Source organism: Leptidea sinapis, chromosome 17, assembly GCF_905404315.1.
Source record: "Leptidea sinapis chromosome 17, ilLepSina1.1, whole genome shotgun sequence".
Lineage (NCBI taxonomy): Eukaryota > Metazoa > Arthropoda > Insecta > Lepidoptera > Pieridae > Leptidea > Leptidea sinapis.
The window spans coordinates 9,495,167-9,520,048 of record NC_066281.1 but is presented as its reverse complement, the minus strand read 5'-3'; the positions used below and the strand labels follow the sequence as shown (position 1 = coordinate 9,520,048).

The following is a 24,882-nucleotide window of genomic DNA, read 5'->3' as shown; positions in this document are numbered from 1 at the left end:
AAGTCACACCATCTTTTTTTTGAGTCGTTAATGTACTAGCGAAACTATGAAAAAAGGGATTGTATGCATTGTATGAAACGTGCAGTCATTGATATATTGACAGATGACGGGTATAATCTTGTAAAAACGGAGATAGCCCAAATCCACTACGTTTTAAGCAACTATTCGCTTTCAAACTTAGCCGGATAATACTTCATCGCCTTAAACTTACACTTTAATTGTTATTAATATTTCAAACTTAAGTCAAATCACTGCACGTTTCATAATAAACCAAATTTCAATTTTTACTTAGGCAGTCCAGCCCTCGCTAGAGTAGGTAAGTGTTCTGTGGTCCCGCTTCGAGTTCTTATTACATCGTATCTACATCCTCTTTGTACTTGTAGGTAATTATATTAATTTTATGTAGGCATACAGCCATAGGTACAGTAAACAGTTAAACTATTAAATTATTATTGTTATGTATATTGAATAGGCGTTACTTTTCACTTTAATCAAAATTATTTGTAATATTTCACCCCTTTGTTACTAGCTAAGTAGCTAGTAGTATCTTAAGTAAAATATGAATCCGTGTACAATAGCGACACCTCAAAAGGATACTGAAGGCGATGACCGATGGATGAGCATTGTATGTATTCTAAAGAACCACGCGATACAATAAGCTATTGTTATGTTAATTCTTGTTTACGTTTACAGCATAATCGTTTCGTCTGTGAAGCTAGAGGAAAAGACGCTGATGTAATTTTTATCGGCGACTCAATACTTCAAGCTTTAGAACATACAGAAATATGGAACGAATGGTTTGCTCCCTTACACTGCCTCAATTTTAGCATTCATAAAGACCAAACACAGAATGTTCTGTGGCGCATAACAAATGGAGAACTAGAACATGTAGAACCTAAGGTATATTATTTTCTGAGATTGAATGAAATCTTGCCCTAATTGTCCTACTAATAATAACTTATTTTTAAGGTGATAGTTTTACATGTGGGCACAAGTAATGTAGAACATACAGCAGACGAAGTATGTGAAGGTATTTTAAAAATCATTCAAATAATTCAAGAGAAGCACCCAGATGTCTCTATTGTATTACCGGTAAGTATCACAATTGGAATATTGGTAACATGTTGTCAACTAACATTTATTCCATTGGATTTTGTTTTTTACTGCTGCAACACATATTTTTGTATCTAAAAGCAATTCAACTGTCATGTTAAACATTCCATGTATGTTGAAAAGTGTCTAAATAAGGGATTGCTTGTAACTAATTCTAGTAGGCTTCATAAGATACATAATAGCTTTAAGGGTAAATGTATACACTTCTATAATAAAGTCCCAGCCACTGTTCAGGCATTATCTATAAATAAATTTAAATGTTTTATAAAAAAATGACTCTGTCGTAAATCCTATTACTCCACTATATCTAAATGATCGACAGCCTGGGACTAGATTGGACTAGATTTTTTAGCGATAGAAATGATTGTACAATATTGAATATTTTTATTGAAAAGAGTGCAAAAAAAGAATGCTCGGAGAGTTTCTTGCGCCGCTTCTTCTCTCTCAGAGCGCCATTTGTTTCCGAAGCGGTAGTAGTATCTAGTAGTTATAAGAAATGACATCAAGAAGAATTCTAAAGGAATCAATTTTGAGAAAATAAATGCCTTTTATGCCTAGATGTTAAGCATGATTGACACAGTATAGACTTGATTATATTAGACCTTACTATGACTAGTATTTTGGTTTGTAATGATTTAACAATTTATTTCCTTTTATCTTAACTAAATTATTCTTTTCATAAATATCATTTTCTTACAGAGCCTTTTACCGCGAGGTCAACATCCAAATGTGTTACGAGAAAAAAACTGTAAGGTGAATCAACTCTTAAAAACACATGCAAAAAAATTAAAAAACATTGAAATGGTACCTATAGATAAAGGGTTTGTACAAAGTGATGGTACTATAAGTCATCATGATTTGTACGATTATCTTATACCAACAACTGCAAAATTTCGAAAAGTTTTTGAGCCTGTTTATGATCTTCTCCAACAGTTACTGTTGGAGTTTGGACCAGAAAAAGACTTAACACCTTCTGAGTAAATATTTAATGATTGTAATATTTGTAGTAAGCAGTACTTAATTTTTTCATAAAGCTTTAAGTTAAAAATTATTTAAATTATTACCTGCACATTCCAGATTAAGTATTTATTGGCTGTGTACTTTTTGCATTTAATGTATAATCCTAACATGTATAACAAACAAAATTTAAACTTCTTGTTTGGATCAAAACAAATATTTAATGAAATATAAAATTAATTTATATTTTTCTCTTATGAAAAGTAAGATTAATGTAATGAAAATATGTTAATGTTATGCTATAATATGTCTTTTTGAAATTTTTATTGTTTGTTTTCAATTTGGGCAATATTTTGCACAGAGTTATGTATGTATGTGTTCTTTTATACTATGTTTATGTGATAAGTGAGGTTTAGTTATGGTGTGATTGATAAGGCTTTGATTTGTTAATGATCTTTTTAAATTATAATGTACCAAATATAGTTGTAATAACCAAAGAATTATGTCTGGTAAAGCTTCCTAGATGCTGATAAAACTGTACAATGGTTACCTATGTAATTTTAATATTTATTGCCTTCAAATCAAGATAATGTACAGAAAATTTTGACAAAGGGGAGTAGGCTCACCTTGCATATAACATACATGCACTGGTTTTCAGCCATCCCCAACTCGGTGGGATACAAAGTAGAGACATAAAATCCAACTTATTTTAAATACTGTATTTTTTAGAGGATAGTGTATTTTATTGCAATATCCCTAACTCAATATAATTAGACATTTTCTTGTTCAGTTAATATTTTCCTTTTTATGTATTGTTTGTTTAACTTTATAATGTATAATGCAAAAATCTGAAACTAGATGCTATATATTGCATACCAAAATATAGAATTAAGTGACTCTGGTGGCCAAACTTGCTTGAATCTCAGTAATTATTTATTCGTAATGTGTAATGCATGCTTTTGGAAATAAAAATGCAATTTCTACATGTTTATTTTATTTAACATTTTGTCATTATAACTACTTTTCAGCTTCTAAAATATACCCATCGAATTCCAAAAGTATTTATTTTACGGTTTAGAAAGTAATCTACCTTTAAATATTTATATGAAACACATTACAGAATCCAATCAAATCCGTTTCAAAAGGATTACTATGGATGGTATGTCATTTCAGAGTTCCACAACGTGAATAAGGGAACTTGTGTGATGAGTAAGGAAGAAAAGGCCATCCATGGTAAATGGAGATCAGTAATATCTGCTACCTACATTGGAGAGAGGTGTGATTATATTACTAGTCAAAAACAAAATAAGGGCCGGGTCACTTGATTTTTTTGACTTGTTGGTGATAATTTATTTTTTATGGATTATTTATCGTGGTGTTAACTTATTTATTTACACACAATTTTTTGAATATTCCACCTGCATAATTGTTTAAAGTGGGTAGTTTTTAATAATTTATTGGAAACACTTGATTCTATCCCATTTCAACTCAGTCAAATTGACGATTCTGTCAAGAACACTGTAAGTTTTGTTTAACTAGTGGCTGAATTAACATTTTAAGACAGTTATGCCGAGAATTCAACATCATATGGACTTGCCAACCGTAACTAATTGCCTCAAGAAGGCCATGCGCAGCGTTCTGTGGCGTTGCAGCTGCGTTTTTTCCGGCGTGCGATCCAGAATGTTTGGAATCGTTTTCAGGAGACTGGGAGTCTAACCAGGAGACAAGGCTTTGGCAGTATGAGCAATACCGCACAATAGGACTGCTACGTGCGCTTGACTGCGCGCAAAGAACCCTGTATCACAGACCGCTCCATACAAAACCGTTTGCGGCAGGCGATCGGTACACGAGTTAGTGATCAAACCATTAGAAATCGCTTACACGACGACCAGCAGTTCTCCAGGAGACGCGTAGTGTGGATACCATTAACAAGTGCTACTCATGCAAACCTATTATCGATCACAAGTCAGCATCTTGCATGGGATATGAATGATTAGAGGACAGTATTGTTTACGGATGAGTGTAAAGTTAAACTTTTAGTGATAATGGACCGTCGTATAAGGGGCTGGAGGCGTAAAGGTGAGCGATTTTCGGATGCTTGTATCCATGAAAGTGACAGATTTGGGGGCTCCAATGTTTTGGTATGGGGAGAAATCTCTATGTCAGGCAGTACCGAGCTAGAAATTTTAAACGAAGGCACAATAACAGCTCAATGTTACATCGAGGAGATCATTAGACCCCATGTGGTCTCATATTCACATAGAATCGGTGCAAGATTCCATCTGACGCACGATAATGCTCGCGATCATGCAGCTGGGCCAACAGAGAAGCCCTAAGAGGAGGCTGGTTGGTTTACAGGTGTTGCCCTGGCCTGCAAACAGTCAGTATCTCAATCCCATTGACCATGTCATGTGGGATTTACTGAAACACAAACCAACCCGTGCACAATGAAAGACAGCTAATAAACATTCAGAAATGAAGCTGGGAACAAATTCCTCAAGAAACAGTGGTACACCTGGTGGAGAGTACTTTCTAGGCTTCAAGAGTGCATTAGAAAATGAGGAGGGCTTACTAGATGTTGAGGAAAGTCACAAATCAACCCATTTTTTTTCCTCACTAATTATTTTTGAAAAAATGCAATTTTTTTGAAAAAGTGGAGATAATTTCTTGTTTCATTTGTTTGCATCATTATTTCATGCTGTCCACAATAAAAATCAATCAATTTATCCAATCGAATCATTGATCAACCTTTAAACCTCAACAATTCATGAGAATACTGTAAAAACGTGGTGGCCCTTATTTTGTTTTGACTAGTATATTATTAGTATTTATTCAATAACCTGATATAGTATAAATGGAAAGGTAATGTTGGATTTCCTCTTTGCAAAGATACATCATATATATTAAAATTTGCTTTCTCCAACTTCTTAAGGTATTTTTCTATAGCAACAGCAGGTAAAAATATTTGATGAGTTTCTTTCGGCACTTCAATACTTCTAGCCTGAAAAAACAAAACAAAAATATTTTATTGTATGTTTTTTATAAATCTTTACATAAAAAAAAATATTGAAGTAGGCGTTACTTTGCGGAAATCCATAATTATACAAATGATTTAAGTTTTCTTTAGTGTTAATTCCGCCAATATTTTGCTGGCACGAGACAAGTCTCTTGCCAGATTTTGGCGAGACAACACATCCTGAGGATGCCTCGTGTAGAGGCGAAACACGTGTCGAATTGTTTAAAAACAAATTTTGACGGAATTAACACTAAAGAAAACTTAAATCATTTGTATAAATCTTTACATGTTGTAGAAACAAAATGGTGTGTAAGCAAACTTATTTAATTCTGATACATTTATAATACTAACCTTCTGTAAATGACTATTAGCTCGACTTGCTACTTCAAATACCACATTCCTAATTGAGTCACTGTCTATTCCTCTTAAAACTGATTCTTGACTTACACTATATTTCATCAATACATCCATTGGTAATGAAACCAATTTTAGGTAATTGGAGACATGAATAGATCTATAACAAATTTTTTGATACAAATAAATTTTAAGCAGGTTATCCTATGTTAACTTATATTACCATGAGAACCATAAAGGCCTAACTAAATTTTTTTCAATATTAAGTTTTAACTGTGGTCTAAGTGATTAATTTATTGTGAATTAGGTATGAACATTACAATGTTTCTTTATAACAATATTTGCTGTGTGTTAAAAAAAACTTATAGAAAAACCTAAAATGTGTTAATACAATTTATGTATTTTAGTTATAGTTTTTCAAATTTTGCATGTATATTACTAAGGTTGGGAAAAAATATACCCCCTTATTCATAATGGTCCACTAACTTTAAACAGCCGCTTAGGAGTGTTTTTTCTCATTCTGACTTAGGTCAATAGAAGAAGACAGAGTGAGAATTAGCAATGCTTTAAGCTAGCAGACTATTATGAATAAGGGGGATAGGCTATACATTATAACACTAGACACAGACATAGTATTATTGCACTCACACGGACAAAGCTGTGGGCTAGTTAAGTTTTTATAAACCTTAACGTAATGATAAAGGCCACTCTGGTCTCAACAAAATAATTACTAGTACTTTAGATTTTTTTTTTTTTTTATGGAATAGGAGGACAAACGAGCGTACAGGTCACCTGGTGTTAAGTGATCACCGCCACCCACATTATCTTGCAACACCAGAGGAATCACAAGAGTGTTGCCGGCCTTTAAGGAAGGTGTACGAGTTTTTTTTGAAGGTACCCATGTCATATCGTCCCGGAAACACCGCACAAGGAAGCTCATTCCACAGCTTTGTAGTACAAGGGAGAAAGCTCCTTGAAAACCGCACTGTGGAGGACCGCCACACATCCAGATGGTGGGGATGATATCCTAACTTGTGGCATGTCATACGAAGGTGGAATTGTGAAATGTTGTATGTATTGTAAAAAATACCATACATGCCAGAATGTACCAACTACATTAAACCTATAACTCACATATTTGACTTGGGAGGTTTTGTTCTGTTATTCAGTCAGCTATATTATATTGTCTAATCAAGCAAATATCACTTGAAGTTTTACTTCTTTACACGCGTTATGGTAAAATTATGAGAGTGAAATTTTAAGATGTGCACTCATCACTGTAACACAAAAGTAACAGGGTGAAGGTGGTTCCTAGTTTTTTTTGACATTTGCAATATTCATTATTATTTTTTGGGGTTTCTTCACTCATTATAGGATAAGCAAAGGGTTCAAGCCTGTACAGCTATATTTGTTATTTAATAATTAATTGGCAAAGCCATCGTTGCAAGATTTTTACAATATTGTTCTTTCTACAAACATGGAATAGCATGATGAATAAATAATTTTAAGGATTTTTGCTACAATGTACATAATACATAAGTACACACACATATTTTTTCATCTATATCAATGATTATTTATAGTGGACAGTCATACCAGAAGGAAGTATCACTTATAACATTTATATTATTTTATTATTTAGATTACTATAGCTATTGCATTTTGGTGTAAATGGTTAAATCAACAATTTATTTACTTTTTATGTGTTGTACTCACCTTAATATATTAACAATTCCTTGTGCTTTTCCTAAATGTGAAGATGCATGATCAGCATGTACATTACTTATTTCAGCTATACTTAGTACTAAATAGTACACAGAGGAAACAGCATGCTCCGAGTGGTTTTCAATATCTTCCATACATTGAAAGTATTTTGTTTTCAATATACTTTTACGAGACTGTACTAGCCTTTCTAAGTATCTCCGTGGCAGCTTGTAGCATGAACATACCTAAAGAAATTAAACAACTTCACATAGTAACACTATAAGTAAAAGCTATTAATTATTGACATTTTTCTTAAATTAATATATCTGACAATATTAAAAGCATCACTAATTAATTTAATTAATAGTTTACATTGACAAACCTTAAACAATTCTTGTGCAACTGGATTGGCTGGTATATTAGAAAGATCTTGGGATTTCTTAAAAATTTGATTTACTGTGTCCTGCCAGAATTGCAATCTCATATCAGCTATCTGTGGATCTCGAGTTTGATCCTGTATTCGAGCAACTTCTGCATTTAAAGCTCTTATAACAAGAGTGGGGGATCGAAGACTTTTGGTCATAAGTAATGTAGCCAAATAATTTTCATAATCATGCTGTCTATCTAAAAAAATTAAATGAAAAGCACCAAGACATAAGGCAGTATATCATATACCGTAATAATACATTACAATTTGTATTACCTTACAATATTCGCACAGTAACTAAGTGAATCCTGTTTTGATGTTAAATCTTGAGATAATTTACGTTTGGGGAAATTTGATGGTTTAAAGAAACGTATGACATAATATTTAAGAATATTATGCTGCATTGCAACAACCTATTTATTATAATAGAACGGATTAGATTATCTGTAATAAGTATGGAACCATAAAAATCCTTATTGATACTCGATAGATAGTAATTATTATGTAATAATTGTGATTATAGAGGAGCAAAAAGTAAAATAGTATTGTTTATTAAAATTTATTTAGTGGCACGGGATGAGTAAACTAAATAGTATGGCATGGCAGGTAAATTCGTAAATTGGTAGCTTTTTAAACTAACCTTTGACAAGTGAAAAACTGACAAGCAAAGAGGATGTAAATACGTGTCAACAAGTGTGAAGTGAGTTGTCACAGAATAAAAGAATAGTTAGGAATAATCGAATAGGAAAGGTAAATTCATGCAGGCATAGTCAAACGTATGGAGTTATGAAAAGTTAAATTGCGATTTGAATGGTTTTATTATACTTAATACTATTTAAAAAAAAAATAAGGAACGAGACGAGCATGAAGTTCAGCCGATGGTAATTGATACGCCCTGCCCATAACAATGCAGTCCCGCTCAGGATTCTTGAAAAACCCCAATAATTCTGAGTGGCACTATAAATGCGCTCGTCACCTTGAGACATAAGATGTTAAGTCTCATTTACTGTTATATCAGTTAGAGCAGAGTATCAGCAGTAGAGAGCAGAAATCAGTGCAGTTACCATTATTAAATATAGAAAAACAATTTTATAAATTAATTACAACTTTTTATTCTCATGACAACGTAATAACTCTAATAACTACTTTGTAGTCATGGTAACCAAAAGTATTCTATATCTATGACTTATGAGTAAAATACTCTATGACACTCCCCTTTTTTTTTTTTTTTTTTTCCTTCTTTTGGCAATAGCGTTTACTTTTTGCCAATAACGTAAATTAAAAGATTGGGAAACTAAGTTAAAAAAGGATACGGAACACGGGAAAGGATCAGATAAGTAAAAGAGGATTGAAACGGATATTAAAAATTTCATAAATATACATATATACTTGCTACTTACACAACATTACAAATATTTAAACTTTGATATGATTCTGAAGAATGAAAGATGACAATATTTTATAAAATTTACATGGATACATAATTAGACAGGATATACAGGTAGGAAAAGGAACATTAAGAGATATTAGATCATTCAGGAATGAGGAGCGGTCGTATAGAGAACATGAAAAGAAAATGTGATCTAGATCACATTTATCGGATTCACATTCACACATGTCAGTAGATACAATGCCTAATCTATTAAGATGAACAGGAGTGCAAACATGACCCAAACGCATTCTTATGATAGAAGAACATACTAACTTATTGCATTTGGCACGGAAAAACCATGGTTTAAATGAAATAAGTGGCTGAAGGTTAAAATATTTCCTGCCTTTTGATTGACCAGTTTCAGTCCAAAGTCTATTCCAACAATCCTGAAGGTGAACTATAGGAAGAGCACCTAGATCCTGGAAAAAAACTTTATAAGGGAAAATGTCGCCATCGACCACGGCTTCATTAGCTAGTTGGTCTGCTTTTATATAACCAGGAATGTCGCTATGGCTGGGGATCCATACAAACAACACAGAAAGACAAAAGTGATTGCATTTATTTAATAGATTTCTTATTTCTATGACAACAGAAGAAATGTTTTTTGATTTAAATGGGAACCTATTGAGAGACTGTAAGGCACTTTTTTAATCAGAGAAAATTATTGTTTTTGGAAGTTTAAATAGAATAATATATTCAATAGCCTTAAAAATACCATAACATTCCCCAGTAAACACCGATGTTTCCGGAGGAAGTTTAATTTTCTGTGATATTTTAAATTGAGCGTGATAGACACCTACACCAACGGGATCCAAGGAGGAATGTTTAGACGCGTCTGTGTAAATATGATGGTAATCAACCCAAACAGTATTTTTAAGAAGATTAAACGAAAAATTTGTACTAATATCGTGCTTATTTAAATCTGAGTTAAAATTAATTTCTGGAAGCACCATTAATGCTTCAAAGCTAGTACTGAAAAGAGGATAATTAATGGATCGATGAATAGGAGCTTTTATGTTGATAAATTTCTTAAAACTATTGATTAGACAAGGTGGTTTTTTATTTGACCAATATGCAGATGAATCTATATAATGAGAAAGTTTCTGAAGTTTGTTATAAAGAGAGTGGTTAAGAAACTGAAAAGATCGGAACATAAATTTGTCTGCTAAATATTGACGACGTAGATGTAGTGGAGGATCACCACATTCTACTTGAAGAGCATTGATAGGACTTGACCGCATAGCACCAGAAACTACTCGTAAAGCTTTGGACTGTATGAGATCTAGTTTTTTAAATGCCTTAACACTACCAGGCTCCAGCAAGAATGTACCATAATCTAATATACTTCTTATAAGAGCATTATATAACAATTTCATGCAAAAAGGGTGCGCACCCCACCAAACACCTGACAGACATCTTAAAATATTAAGAGTACGCTCACATTTAGCATTTAGGTAATCACAATGTGGGATACCAGTTAGTTTCGAATCTAAGACAATTCCCAAAAACTTAACATTATCTTTAACTGGAATCTGATAACCCTCATAAAATATAGAAATAGGAGGAGGAGTTCTTGATCTCGTGAATAAAACTATTGTACTTTTTTCAGGTGATAGATCAAGGCCATTTAAGTCCAACCAAGTTTTTAAATTTATCAGCGGTTGTGTTATAGAAGAACTAGCTTTTTCAATAGAAGTATCACGACAGTAAATTAATAGATCATCAGCATACTGAAGAACATTTACACTATTAAGTGATGATTTTAAATCGTGTGTATAAATATTATACAATATTGGGCTAAGTACTGATCCCTGGGGGAGGCCCTTTGAAACAAGTCGAGTAATTGACTTCCTGTCATCTAGTTTCAGGATTATGTATCTTTCGGAAAGCATGTTTATGATAAAATTTGTTAATAGCAGAGGTATATTAAGTTGTAAAAGCTTACTCTTTAAAATACTTATTACGACATTATCATAGGCACAATTTATATCTAAGAACGCAGCTATTACTGATTTATTATTTGAAAATGATAATTGAATATCAGAAATGAATATACTTAAGCTATCAATAGTACTTTTCCCACGTCTGAAACCGAATTGGGATTCACATAATAGACCGTTATGCTCAACAAACCATTCTAAACGATTTTTTATAAGATGTTCTGTAATTTTCATCAAAACAGAAGAAAGTGCGATTGGGCGATAGGCAGAATGGTCTGAAGAACACCTATTAGGTTTCAGTACGGGAATTATTTCTTGACGTTTCCACGTGGAGGGGATGTTACCAGATGTCACTATGGAATTTATAAGAGATAAATAATAAAATAAAGCATCATCATCTAAATGAGAGATAAAGGAATACGGAATACCGTCCAGTCCAGGAGCAGAATCCTTAACATGAGACAATACACCTTTTAGTTCAGTGAGAGAAAATATACTGTTTAAACCAAAACAGTTATCATTATTTATATTTATTACAGGGTAACCAATTATTAAGTCTTCAGGAACGAAAGGTGGAGCCAATTTATCTAAAAAGCTATTAACTAAATGTAAAGGGATTGATTTTGGGGATGAATCTTTGTATGCAGATCTAAACCTTCTTATATTTTGCCATACAAGAGATGGTTTGACATCAGGTGATATTGAATAGCAGAAATTTTTCCAGCCATCAAATTTCTTTTTCTTTAGAAATTTTGAAGTTTCTGACATACTCTTTGTAAGAATTTCAAAATTCTCATCAGTGGAACATTGACAGTATGTAATTTCAGCATATTTTCTTCTCTTTACTGCCACAGTACATTCGTTATCCCACCAAGGAGGAGAAGGAATAAAACCCAAAGAGCTATTTTTACTTGGAAATATCTCATTGGCAACCTCAATAAAGATTCTTGCTAAAGAATCTGCACACTGAGATTCTGTACCTGGATTAATTTTTGGAAGTGTAACAATTTTGTTTTTTATTAGATCTTTATATAAATCCCAATCAACATCATTAAGCTTATATTTTAAACGAGGAGAATAAGTTTTATGTAATACTTTATTGTTATTATTGCAGGTTGGAAATGATAATAATAGTGGGAAGTGATCACTACCAAAAGTAGATCGTAATGGATCCCAGGACAAAGAAGAAGCAAGATTAGGTGTAGTGACTGTTAAATCTGGAGCACTTGGGCCCTCGTCAGGATGAGAACGTCGTGTAGGACGACCATCATTTAATATACACAAATTCACTGAATCAAATATATCTATTAATGTGTTACCATAACTATTAGAAGATAAGTAACCCCAGGATTCATGGCGACAGTTAAAATCACCAAGGATCATAAAAGGCTTCGGAAGAATGGAAATAATATCTTTAATTTCATTTAAGATTGCAGAAGAAGGATGAGGTATATAAATAGATACATAACAGATATTTTCAACTAAAGCAGCAATAATAGAAAAATCATTACTGTGAGAAGGAATAGAGAAGAGAGAAAAGGAAAGAGGGTGTTTCACAAGCATGGCTACTCCGCCATGCCCATCCACACGATCTTCTCTGAGACATGAATAACCACGAATCTTAAACAAAGATCCTGGTTTCAACCATGTCTCTTGAAGAGCACAGATATAAGGTTTATATTTATTTAATAAATAAATAAGATCACTTTTTTTAGGAGTGATGCTTTGACAATTCCATTGAAGAACTTTGTCCATTATTTGGTTTATAAATTTGAGTAATTGCAGAAACTAATAAGGCAGCGTTGGACGGTGAAAATTCATTCGATTGACTAAGAGATTTTATAAGAGAAATAATTAAATCAATTACTGAGGATTCCAAAGGATTTTCATTTTCTTTGTTAATTAATGCACATCCATTAGAGGGTTGGGGAATATTAAAATCCCTTAAAATTTCTTGGTGAGCAGATTTGTCATATCCTTTGCTAAGTGTAGGTGGAGGCTTTGGTTTAACAAAAACAGTTTTTTTATATGAAGTATTGTTTATAGTTTTAGGTGTTGAATGTTGATGCTGGGTTGGAAAAGTATTAGGAGTGATGTTAGGTGATGAGAGTATTGTATCTGCATATGAAATTCGAGAGACAGATGGATGTATCTTTGAAGCTTCTGAATAGGAAATACAGTTTTTAGCCATTGATTCCTTTATAGCTCTTTGTCTTTCATATTCTAAACATTTTTTATCAGTTGCAATATGGGAACCTTTACATATACAACAAGATATAAAATCATCTTGAACAGAGCAGTTATCACCACTATGTCCTTGACCACATCTAAAACATCTTGGTTTAGATCTGCATTGAGATTTAAATATAAAAGTGAAGAAGAAGAAGAAGAAGACTTACCAATAGGATGAAATTTACACAAATTAACACTTTAATAAAAACTAACTACTAAAATATATACAAATTACAACTTATCTGATCAAAATATCTAAATATTTACATGAAATTTAAAAATAAAATGAAAAATTATTAAAATTACGTGCGACCGATCTTAAGTTTCCCGCCCTTTTTTCGACACTCCCCCTCACGATGACCTTTAGGTCCGAGTGGCTCCTATCATCTTTAGAAGTTTTAACAATTTTGGTTGTGGTACTCGTAAAGCCTTTGTAAAAAGGTCTGTCTCCATATGCTCTGATTTTTTATATCTGATGACATTTTTCGTTCCTTTTTAATAACGAATCACCCCTTTTGCAGCTTGCCAATTTGTATTATTTATTTATGTATTATATTGGCTCAAATAACTAACAGCAAACATTATATCTGGTCTTGTGGCTACTTGTGGTCTGGTATTCTCCTGCGACAATGTCATTTCTCCCCCTACATGGGTGAATTGTATGCCCAGGCAATGATGGAGTGAACCCATATCTCGTAACTCAAAAACTTTTTGCAGTTTTGTTTTGACTTCTCGTAACAACATTTCTGATTTATACGCTAGTATTAAGTCATCCACGTAAATGTTTGCAAATAGCTTTTCTCCTCCTTTTTCTAACATATACAAGCAAGGATCCGCTAAAGAATTCTTAAATCCGAATTTCAACAATTTCTCATTAAGAACCATTGTCTTCCTGCCTGTTTCAAACCATATATGGCTTTGTTTAGTTGACATATCCCATTATTTTTATATCTATTTATATCTAGTAGCATTTCTTTTGCTTTTTTAATCAACTCTTTTCCATGTATAATTATTTATTTTAAATATTTATCCAGATTTTTCGGCTTTTTCATAGAGAATTTTTCAGAGAGAGCACAGAGGAATGATTGTTCAGCGTCCATGTAAACGGCCTTCCCCCCCCGCTATTATCCTCAACTATAGAGTGCATTGCGCTTAAACAATCAACAAAATTATCATACGAGTTGTTCGGCGTATAAATACACAAAATTACTATACTTTTACTGTCACTTACGGTTAGCTTTAGTCCACATATCCGAACGTTGTTACACTTAACCACTGACACGTTACTAAATGCATTTTTGCGATACAGTAACGCCACACAACCGGAAAGGATACCTGCCGAAGTGTCTACTGCCGAAGTGCCTGTGTATCCAAAATTATTACTTATTGAACCTAGTAGGGGCAATTCATAGGGCAATAACCACGTTTCCTGTAATGCAATCACGTCAGCTGTTTCGCTTAGTAATATTATACCCTCTATTGATCTCTTAAGCGACTTGCAGTCAAAACTGATTATATTGTTATAGTTTTCCATCTCTTTAATAACAGTGTTTTAATATAATATTTAATACAATTATTCCTTTTATGGTTTATCAGCACCTAATTGTTTTTTGCTATTTTTCCTCTCGTGAAAATTCGTTTAAATGTTTATAATTATTATAATTCGAAAATATGCAGCGGCTCACGGCTTAAAATAATTATTAGATGTCAATCATCAAAGAGTTATGATATTTCGAACTCCAAAACACAAGTCACGAAATTATCCTTGCTTATTGCTCGCAAATAAAAAGCTAAAGATTGTTGATAAGTCAAATACTTAGGTCACATCATTTCAAATGACTTAAGAGATGACTATGACATAGAGCGGGAACGTAGAGCGCTGTCCGTTACTATTGTTGATTTATGTAAACAGTATACATGAGATTGGTCTAACAGGGAAAATAACACTTTATGCCGATGATACAAGTCTCTTTTATTCGGGTCACTGCATCAACACGATTATAAAAGACGCACAACATGATCTGAATCTCCTACACATTTGGTTGCAATCCAATTTACTTAGTATAAATACGTCTAAAACCAATTATATTATTTTTGCTGCTAAGAACAAAAAGCTAATAGAAGTTTTTAAATACAAGATAGCCGCCGCGCAAAATTATTATTTCAACATTATGGATATCGTATCCGAGGTTCTCGAGGGTGCAGAGAACGAATTTGAGATCATTTTTTTTAATCCAAGATGGCCACCGTGCAAAATTATGATTTCAACAATATAAATAGATACCCTAAACCGAGGTTCTCGAGGGTTCATCGCGCAACGTAGAACATCTTCCCTACTAGCGTTGTATCGTGCAGGTTTAGCGCGCGGCCGGGAGTAAGTAGAACATCGAACAATTACAAATATTGACAAAAACATTTTGTTTAGAGAACACATTACGATAATTAATATAAACGAGATTTTAAAAATTAGTTGTCCAAAGAAGTTTCACTTCTGACATGTGTACTTTATACACACAACATTTTTTTAAGGCTTAAACATAATTATATAACTGAAACAGTTTATCAAACTCTAACATGGTACTGTAATATTTTCTTTATATTGCTATAGAAAAGCGGACACACACAGGTCTGTCTTGCGCACCGAGGGTTCTGTACTACAATAAATTGATGAAATATATGCAATGTAAAACTCAAACGCCATAATGAAATGTGAGGTGTCAAGAAAAATTTAAATAAGAAAACCATGAGGAGTGTTTACTATGCGCGTTATAAGTTACTTATTATGTATGACCAATGATTTAAAATATCTTAACAAAATCTTAAGCATTTACAAATAAGGTTCATTAAGTATTAAGTAATCAAAAGAGGCTAAGAAAGTTGCAATAATGATTATCATCAGTTGTTTAAAATGTGCAATGATAGATATGAAATGTAAGTTATCAGGAATGCAATATTATTTTAGTGATGAACATAAATGTAATGTAAAAATGTAACCGAAACAAAAAGTGTAAAAGTTCAACAACATACATTACTCTTTGTACGAAACCCCCTTTGGGGCAATTGAGGTTTTAAGTTATTTTAATTTATTAAGTACTGTCATGTATGTTAATTTTATCGTCTATCTAATATTCATCTTATTCTATATCATTCAATTTATTGTAATAAACTCAGCCAAACACCAAAAATTAACAAGTGTTGCATAAAATCTAAAGTAAAAAAGTTTTACTTTTAGAACATAATATATACCTACTTATTTCGATTTAAGTGTGCATTGAACAGCGTATTGTATTTTTAAAGAAGACCTTCATAATTTACCAGTGGGAGACTCCTTTGCACAGAAAGCCGGCTAGATTATGGGTACTACAACGGCGCCTATTTCTGCCGTGAAGCAGTAATGTGTAAAGATTACTGCGTTTCAGTCTGAAGGGCGCCGTAGCTAGTGGGATTACTGGGCAATTGAGACTTAAAGTCTTATGTCTTAAGGTGATGAGCGGAATTGTAGTGGCGCTCAGAATTTTTGGGTTTTTCAAGAATCCTGAGCGGCTCTGCATTGAAATGGGTAGGGCGTATCAATTACCATCTGAACGTCCTGCTCGTCTCATCCCTTATTTTAATGAAAAAAAATTTCTCGCCATCAAACGTTATAGATTAGCGAGTACAATTTGCTTGAACTTTGTATACTGTTTTATAACTTAATAAAATACACTTTTGCATAGCCCAGTGGCTGGTGACCCTGCCTAATTAGCTTATGGGTCCGGGTAGGTGCAAGCATTTATATGATAAATACGCATTTTTGTTTCCGAATGATTGATATTTTTTATAGTAGAATATTCTGAAAAAATCTGGAATGTTCTAGAACATTCTGGAAAAATAATCATATATTCTAGAAAACTCGATAGATATTATAAAGCACAAACTTAATTTACGCCATCAGAGCTTTTATGAGGCGTACAATGTGTTAGTAATGATAGAAGCATTTTATTACAAATTTTTACCACCATTTTTGCAACCAAACTTGCAAGTGCACACCTCCGACATTGCAATAGCGCAATTAAGCTCTTTTTGCGTGTTGAATTTTGTTACAATTTACGTATTATTTCAGAGATCATGGACGAAAAAGAAAACTCGAAAAAATAGAATAGAAAATATTATAATAAAGCAATGTTAAAATCAGCCATAGAAAGTGGGTTATAATAAAATTTAAAACTTACAAGATATTAAATTCATATCATTCATTGCCATTCAAATTGTAGACCAAGCAGTTTTCATGTGTGATATTTGCAGCTTTGACAACAGCTTGTACTATTATAATATATTTTTTGGTTTTGACGACTTTAGCGGTAAACTCGGATAAGTAAAAAAAGAAGGACTCCGCGCCGTGATATTAGCAAGTGAAGCACCGTTATGCTAGTGTGTGTGCGGTTACGGGGGATACTAGTTACACAATTTTTCTCCCTTACTTAATCATATATGGCCACAAATACTTATCAGTATTGTATCGCTTTTACACTTTATCACAACGCACGACGGCATTTTTAAAATATTTTATTGAGACGAGAAGTTCCATAATCTAACAACTAACATTAAAAAAAAACATTGTACAAAAATGTTAATAAATGTTATTGTAATAATATTGTTAAACTTGTTTCTCGCTGATTTGTGAAGTTATATTTGATTTTTGTCTAATTGTTAATTTTTAATATTTGATTATAGCTATTTCTGTAACAAAAAACAATTAATACTCACTTAGTTCTGATATATCAAAATTAGAGTAGTTCTATCACCGAATTAAAGTGATTGTCACAGAATTAACCAAGTTATCGTCATTTTAACATATTCATATTACGTGTTGCTAAATCAATTGTTTAATTATGATTTATACTTCTCATAAGGTACGCAAGAGTCTGATTAATTCTTCCCATATCCCGTTTTAAATTCTCTTTACATATGTTGTAATTGAAATGATTTGTAAAACGATGACGGCTGTAAATGTCGATTTAAATGAGTTTCTTGCCACTTCATCTCATTAAACCACTTTTCACCACTTGCCTCTTTTCCAAAGTGGTGGTAAATGTAAAGACAGAAAAATTCAGAAGTGTTCCTTGACCTACACGAATAAAGTGGTTTTGATTTGATTTGTGGTCAAACCACTGACATGTGAGGAATTGTATACCGGTACCAGGTTCAAACAAAGGAATGAATTTGAATTTACCAGTCTGTGATCCTTCAATATGTATATCTTGTTAAATATACATTATAAAAAGCTAAATTGAAATATATAAAAGATTTCTAAGCTCAAAGCTTATACCTAGGTAAAACTGAAAATTTTTAGAAAATGAAAAACGGCTTAATGTAGAAAGTTGCCAATACTTTTATTGTTTTTCGAAGTTATCTCCGTTTCTCTCTACACATCGTCACATTCGATGTAACCTAATGCGGATGACTCATTATCTCGACACCTGCCATAGTCAAATATTCAACAGTCCGTTTTGCGGAGTGCGCTGAAGCATTGTCCTGGTGAAGGAGGATCCTGCTTCGAGGGCGCTTTTGTCGATTTTTTTTCCAAGACCACAGGCAAACAGCAATTGACATACCAGTTTGCAGTAACTGTCCTTTCATCTTCTAGCATAACTGTCGCGAAATGACCTTCCCGACCAAAGAATGAGGCAATCATCTATTTTCCTTGATTTCTTCCTTTCTTTACCTTAGTTAGCCGATCCTCGAAAGGAAACACCCACTGAGCTGATTGTGCTTTGGTTTCGGGTTCGTAGCAATATATCCAGCTTTCATCACCTGTGCCTAGCTAGCCTAGTTACCAATGCCTAGGTTTGCCCGTATCTGCTGATAGGTCACATTCTTATCTTCCTCTATCATGCGTCGCACAGCACTGATGTTATCTTCAGTAGTCGCTGTTAGAGGACGTCCCTCACGCGGATCATCATTGAGATTGCTACGTCCACGCTTAAACTCGTTAAGCCAATTGTAAATAGTGGCACGAGATGGGACTTCATTGAGAAACGATTTTTTTTTTTTATTACAGGACATAGAAACATTAGGTATATACACTTTTCCGTTACTTTTAATTGTTTGTTATATGTTAGTTTATATCATAGTTGAATGGCAACCAGGACAGTTTTTGAGTTTACTGAATAGTTTTGTGTCGTTATACGCATAAAATTTTTCCATCGACTTAGCTGTAAGTATAAAATTAGTTTATCGTTTCAAGTCAGTTCGAGTAAGTATTCCGTAAAGTTTTTGGCCTGTGTAATGAATTAACTGTAAATTTACATTTTTTTTTATTACATTTTTATTGTTTTACCAGTTTTTATTAGTATAGGTAGGTATTCCCGAACGTTGTGAATTCATACATTACTAGGCACTAAATCATGTGCCGACTTAGGTAGGTGTAAGTTTATAGTTTTCAAAGCCAATTTCTTCCTGTTGTTTATATACCTCAACTAGTTACGTTTTGTAAATCATTTATGTGTGCAGTAAATGCACTGCTTTCTGCTTACTTCTGGGCACAAATTCTAGTATGCCTACTTACAAATGTTTTAATTAAGCGCGATTTATAACCTAGGTCCTAGAGAATCATTAAGAGAAAAATTTTAAGAAATGAACATTTTGACTGTTGCTTCTCAATATATTTTTGATAATGTTCTGTATGTTCATAAGCACATTGAGGAATTCTCTAGAAACTGTGACATTCATAATGTTAACACGAGGAACAAACATAAACTTGTTATGCCTACTACTCGGTTGGGTCGAGTTAGTAAGTCTTTTGTTGGGCGATGTATATGCTTCTACAATATGATCCCAGAAAATGTACAAAACAAATGTGTTACGAAATTTAAAAGAATTTTTAAAAAACGTTTGTGTGGGAAAGGTTATTATAGCATAAACGATTTTCTTAATGACACCACGGACTGGGAATAAAGCGAACACCCTCAGGCTCTTTAATTATAAATGTTTATTGTACAATATCACATTGTAAGCCATATTTTATATAAAAAAAAAAGCCCGCTGAGTTTCTTGCGCCCATTCTTCTCAGGTCTGAGGCAGTCTCTTTCGAATGGGTGGTAGTTTTTGACGTTCAATAAATGATTTTAAATCCTATTTTGAATAAAAATATTTGAATTTGAATTTTTAATTTCAAATATTTATGTATAACTGTCCTTAATCACGGAATATTGCCCAAATATCTGTTACAATTTTGATACAAATATTAACATTACTTTAAGTCAGAGTCCAGATTAAATTAATAAATAGGATAATTTCGCACTGTTTTGTTTTATTCTCACTTTTCGGCAATACCTACGTTCCGTCGATTGTCGCTACATATTGGATACTATGCATTTTGGTTACGCTAAGTTTGATAGAATTCTTTATTATGTCAGAGTCCATGGCGCTAGACATAGGTGTATCGATAGTAATTCAAGAAATAGAAAACAGACCAGCACGTTATGATACATCTTTGGCAGAGTATCATGACAGAAATTTAAAATGAAAATTGTGAGTTGCACTCTTCGCTCCATTTAGTTCTTCTTAATCTTCTTTAAACACACGGCCAGATTCATCTATAGAACAATTCATCTAATATAACATTTCGAAATGTCAAACGTAGACGACTGGTGGAACGTGAACAAGGCAAGTTAGAATAATATGAAATTTTATGTCGGAAATGAATTAAATGTTTCAAGATATGATTTTTACTGAAAACTCGTCAAGTTGGTACGCCTCTGAGCTGTTGAACTGTAATGGTCAACGTCACGTGTGTGGACAAAATTAATTATTACTTTGTGAATGTGTGTGGACTTTTGGCGGCTAAAAACAAATGGTCCCCTAAGGATGGATAGCGCTGAGTTGGAAAATATCATCATTAGCCTTAAAGACAATTGTGCTGTTGGATTTGTCGGTATACCACTGCTTGAAATCGTGAAGGCGACTCGGCCCATTCTTATCATCTGTTGTTGACTCTCACTACGGAGCCCCCTGGGAAAACCCACCGAAGATGCTGTACTGGAATTTACAGATACGATTATTAGCCACTGGGAAAATGAATAAAAAAGTCTTGCCATCTTTTTTGACGTAACCAAACCTTTTGACACTTTGGTATTCGCGGAACGGCCCACAGGCCACAATATCTTCTTAGAGTTATCTCACAACTTGTACACTAAATCTTGAAACAACTCCAGCATCTAATCTTACTAAAAGTATTTTACTTTTGGTGTTCCCCAAGTGTCGTAGGACCCCACTTTATCTCATGTGACTAAGCAGTGTCATTTATCCCCAAACACAACTGCAACATTATAGTTTATGCCATCAGTGCTGTAATTGTTTATGGTCGGGAGTGGATTGAAACTTGCCTCAACTCGGAGTGTGCCTTGACCACAAATCTTTTCCCTCTAAATGTCAATAAGACCAAATTTATATATTATTCATATTGTTTACTACAAAATCAAGTCAGCCCTCAATACCGATTGAAATCCGTGAGCACGCTTGCACATACCTGCAAACTGTGGTGGTTAACAAATAGAAAATACTCCTATTATTAGATCTTACAGTCACTCACCTGAAATGGAAGCATGAAAGGAACATATTGCTTCAACTGTATGGTAGAACTTGGATATTTCATAAGCGTTTGATGGAGTTTGACACAATGGACTCTTATACAAATTTCGTAAAAACTTGCCACTAAATTACTTTATTTACCTAACTGAAACACACTTTTATGTCAAGTAATATATACACCTATGATTTACCAACTACTGAAGATGTACTTACAGGTACTTACGCAGACGATTATGCTGTGCTTGCAGTTGACAAAACCGCTGAAGGTGCTTCTAAACTGCATTTTATGCAGACGAAAAAAGTAAATGAAACCACGTAAGTCCAGGTCAGTTTTACCTAAAATCGGTAAACATGCCCAGAAGTAGAATTAAAGCAGATTAAAATACCTCCGTCATATTTTGTCCGATGTTTAAGAGTTTATTTAGACAGACAACTCACCTGGAAAAACATAGGTACTTATGTTAAGGACCAAAAGTTTTGACCAACAACTACGGAAAAATTAGTGGCGTAAGTCTAAACTTTCTCTGGAGAATAAATCGTTGTTGTTTAAAGGTATACCCAAACCTGGCTGGATTTACGGCTTACAACTTTGGGCCACAGCATCCGTCTCCAAAACGGAAAATCTGGAACATTTACGTTCACAATCACTACGTATAGTATCAGGCAAATAGTAATATTAATACATCGCACTCTAAAAATTAAAACGGTCATTGACGAAGTTAAAGACTCACTGGCAAATCGTAATCCATTGGCTAGGACCGTAACAATCAAACAAAGATTTAAAACACTAGAAAGACGAGCCCCTTTAGATCTTATTTAGAACAAAGATGATGAACTAACACATGAATATAACATTGGATACTTCACGGTGCAGGACTAATCTCGGAGCACACAACTCCACCTAAATGTTGACTAGCCAGTTTACAGGAAAAGGAAGAGATGAGAGAAAATTGTAGCTGTGAGAAAACTGACCTATCTTTAAACGAGCAATTCAACCTCGGTTCGAATCCGGATGTCCTATTCGTTTTTTTAAGTTCTAAGTTTTTAAGTTTAAGTTCTGTACCTTCTTAAAAATCCGAGCACGGTTCGTTCGTCCAGGTACTTATATAATTAAAAAGCTGAGAGGCACAGCCGATTTCTACTGATTGTTAACCGTTTATTTTGCGCTCTCCCAGTCTGATCTGGGGTGGTACCTAATGGTCTGGGCTGGATCCGGTAAAACATTGTACCTCCGGGATAGCGACGGGAGGGATGTGGTGAATACTCATGCATACCAACGCAGCCTAAGTCTGCGTTGGTTATGTGGGACTCACGTTAAAACCTAGGTGCCTACCCATTAAACACCACCTGCAGTTGGCTTTGGGCAGGTGCCCTCTAAGCTTACATCGAAGGCGACCTTCTCTTGGGGAGAGAGAGGTGGAAGCGGCACTCCCTAAGGAGTATCCGCTGAGATACATATTGCTTAGGTTAAGTTTACACTTATAAAAGCGTTTGTAAATAGTCATAACATATTTACAAAAACAGGTGAGCAAAAGCGTCGAAAAGTAAATTAATTAAATAAAACGTTAGTATTGCTACGGGGTCGTAGTTGGTATTGGATGCAAGGATCCGCACTCTATTATAACTCATTGCTATTTAAAAGTTTACAACAGAGCCGATTTCTACTGATTTTTTTGACCGTTTGTGAGCTAACAGCTTCTGAAGATTTATTGTTAACTAGTTGACTCGACAGACGTTGTTCTGTATATCTATACTAATATTATAAAGAGGAAAGATTTGATTTTTTGTTTGTTTGCATTGAATAGGCTCCGCAACTACTGAACCGATTTGAATAATTCTTTCACTGTTGGGAAGATACATTATTCCCGAGTGTTATAGGCTACATAACATTTTCAAAAAAATTAGGGATCCCTACTAAAAGTCCAGTAATGTAACCCAAGGTGTAAAAATACGTACGCGAACGACGTCGCGGGGTATCAGCTAGTAATAAATAAAATAATGTTTTTTAAGAATTTGTCAATAATTTATCATAACATCAAGAATTATTTCGTAAAATATGCTCCCTGTTGTTGTAATGAAATTGTTTTACAGCAGAACTGTCAAACCGTGTGTCAATAAATTCTCTCATAGAAAATATGTCCATACAAAACAAATATCGGACGACGGTGGACACATCAAAGGAAAACAAAATTGTTGTTTTTATTTAATTCCGAACACTTTCATATTTATTGACCTTTTAAACCTTCCCTGGACTTCCACAAATAATTCAAGACCAAAATTACCAAATCGGTCCAGCCGTTCACGAGTTTTAGCGAGACTAACGAACAGCAATTCATTTTTATATATGGATTTTTGAATTATGTTCACGTCATTCGTGCTGACTTGAGAAAAATTACTGCTACGCACAACTTGCTGGGTCCACAAATGGATAATTTCTACAAGATATTGACAGTGTTATAACAAAAAAAATTAAGCATGGCTTAGACACGTGTTTTGTTAAACAGTGACCTAACAATAACAATGTCAGTTACCTAACAATAACGACGTCTACAATGTAGTTTATCTTTTTCTATTTAAAAAAATTTCATCTGTCATCGTAATATAATCTTAATGTTCCACATGAATAAGATCTATCCGTTAGACAAGCTTCGACTCGTGTTTAAATATCAACAATGTCTAAAGATTATTGAACGCTAAACAATAGAAGAAGATGTCTTTAAGCTTCTGTACTGGAATGGACTGGGCATCAACATCAACGGCGAATACATCACTCACCTTCGATTCGCAGACGATATCGTTATCATGGCAGAGACTATCGAAGACTTAAGCCATATGCTCTTTGGCCTCAATACAGCTTCTCAAGTAGTAGGTCTCAAAATGAACATGGACAAGACGAAAATCATTTCAAATGTCCATATCGCACTTACTCCCATAACAATTGGGAACTGTAGTCTCAAAATTGTCGACGAGTACGTCTACCTCCGTAAAATCTTCTCGTCCCAAATACTACAGTGTCTAAAGACGAAGGTTTTCATCCAGTGATGACTTACGGTACGCAGACGTGGTCGCTAACTATGGGCCTTATGAGAAAGCATAGCATAGTCACTCAGAGGGCAATGGAGAGGCTCAGGCTATT

At 33.8% G+C, this 24,882-nt stretch overlaps 2 protein-coding genes across 3 annotated transcripts; one reads left to right on the top strand and one right to left on the bottom strand.

Annotated features, from left to right (window-relative positions):
• Positions 1-392: 392 nt before the first annotated feature.
• Positions 393-3,053, top strand: LOC126969006 (platelet-activating factor acetylhydrolase IB subunit beta homolog). The gene is made up of 4 exons (XM_050814271.1): positions 393-625; positions 694-900; positions 970-1,092; positions 1,813-3,053. The coding sequence occupies exons 1-4, from the start codon at positions 560-562 to the stop codon at positions 2,092-2,094; spliced, it is 678 nt and encodes a 225-aa protein (XP_050670228.1). The 5' UTR covers positions 393-559; the 3' UTR covers positions 2,095-3,053.
• Positions 3,048-8,194, bottom strand: LOC126968972 (NADH dehydrogenase (ubiquinone) complex I, assembly factor 6). Of its 2 annotated transcripts, none has more exons than XM_050814230.1 (5): positions 7,848-8,194; positions 7,527-7,764; positions 7,157-7,389; positions 5,438-5,600; positions 3,048-5,071 (listed from the first exon to the last, which is right to left on the bottom strand). In XM_050814230.1, the coding sequence occupies exons 1-5, from the start codon at positions 7,973-7,975 to the stop codon at positions 4,892-4,894; spliced, it is 942 nt and encodes a 313-aa protein (XP_050670187.1). In that variant the 5' UTR covers positions 7,976-8,194; the 3' UTR covers positions 3,048-4,891. The 2 variants fall into 2 exon arrangements, with proteins under 2 accessions (XP_050670187.1, XP_050670188.1); XM_050814231.1 differs by having other exon boundaries at positions 7,527-7,768; positions 7,848-8,192.
• Between the last annotated feature and the right edge of the window lie 16,688 nt (positions 8,195-24,882).

Bases quoted from the DNA above. Each gene is read 5' to 3' on its own strand.
- LOC126969006 (XM_050814271.1), top strand. From the start codon at position 560: ATGAATCCGTGTACAATAGCGACACCTCAAAAGGATACTGAAGGCGAT. The intron at 626-693 runs GTATGTATTCTA...TTACGTTTACAG, and splicing joins ATGACCGATGGATGAGCATT to CATAATCGTTTCGTCTGTGA. The intron at 1,093-1,812 runs GTAAGTATCACA...ATTTTCTTACAG, and splicing joins ATGTCTCTATTGTATTACCG to AGCCTTTTACCGCGAGGTCA.
- LOC126968972 (XM_050814230.1), bottom strand. From the start codon at position 7,975: ATGCAGCATAATATTCTTAAATATTATGTCATACGTTTCTTTAAACCA. The intron at 5,601-7,156 runs GTGAGTACAACA...AATTTGTTATAG, and splicing joins GGAATTGTTAATATATTAAG to ATCTATTCATGTCTCCAATT. The intron at 5,072-5,437 runs GTTAGTATTATA...TTGTTTTTTCAG, and splicing joins CTAATAGTCATTTACAGAAG to GCTAGAAGTATTGAAGTGCC.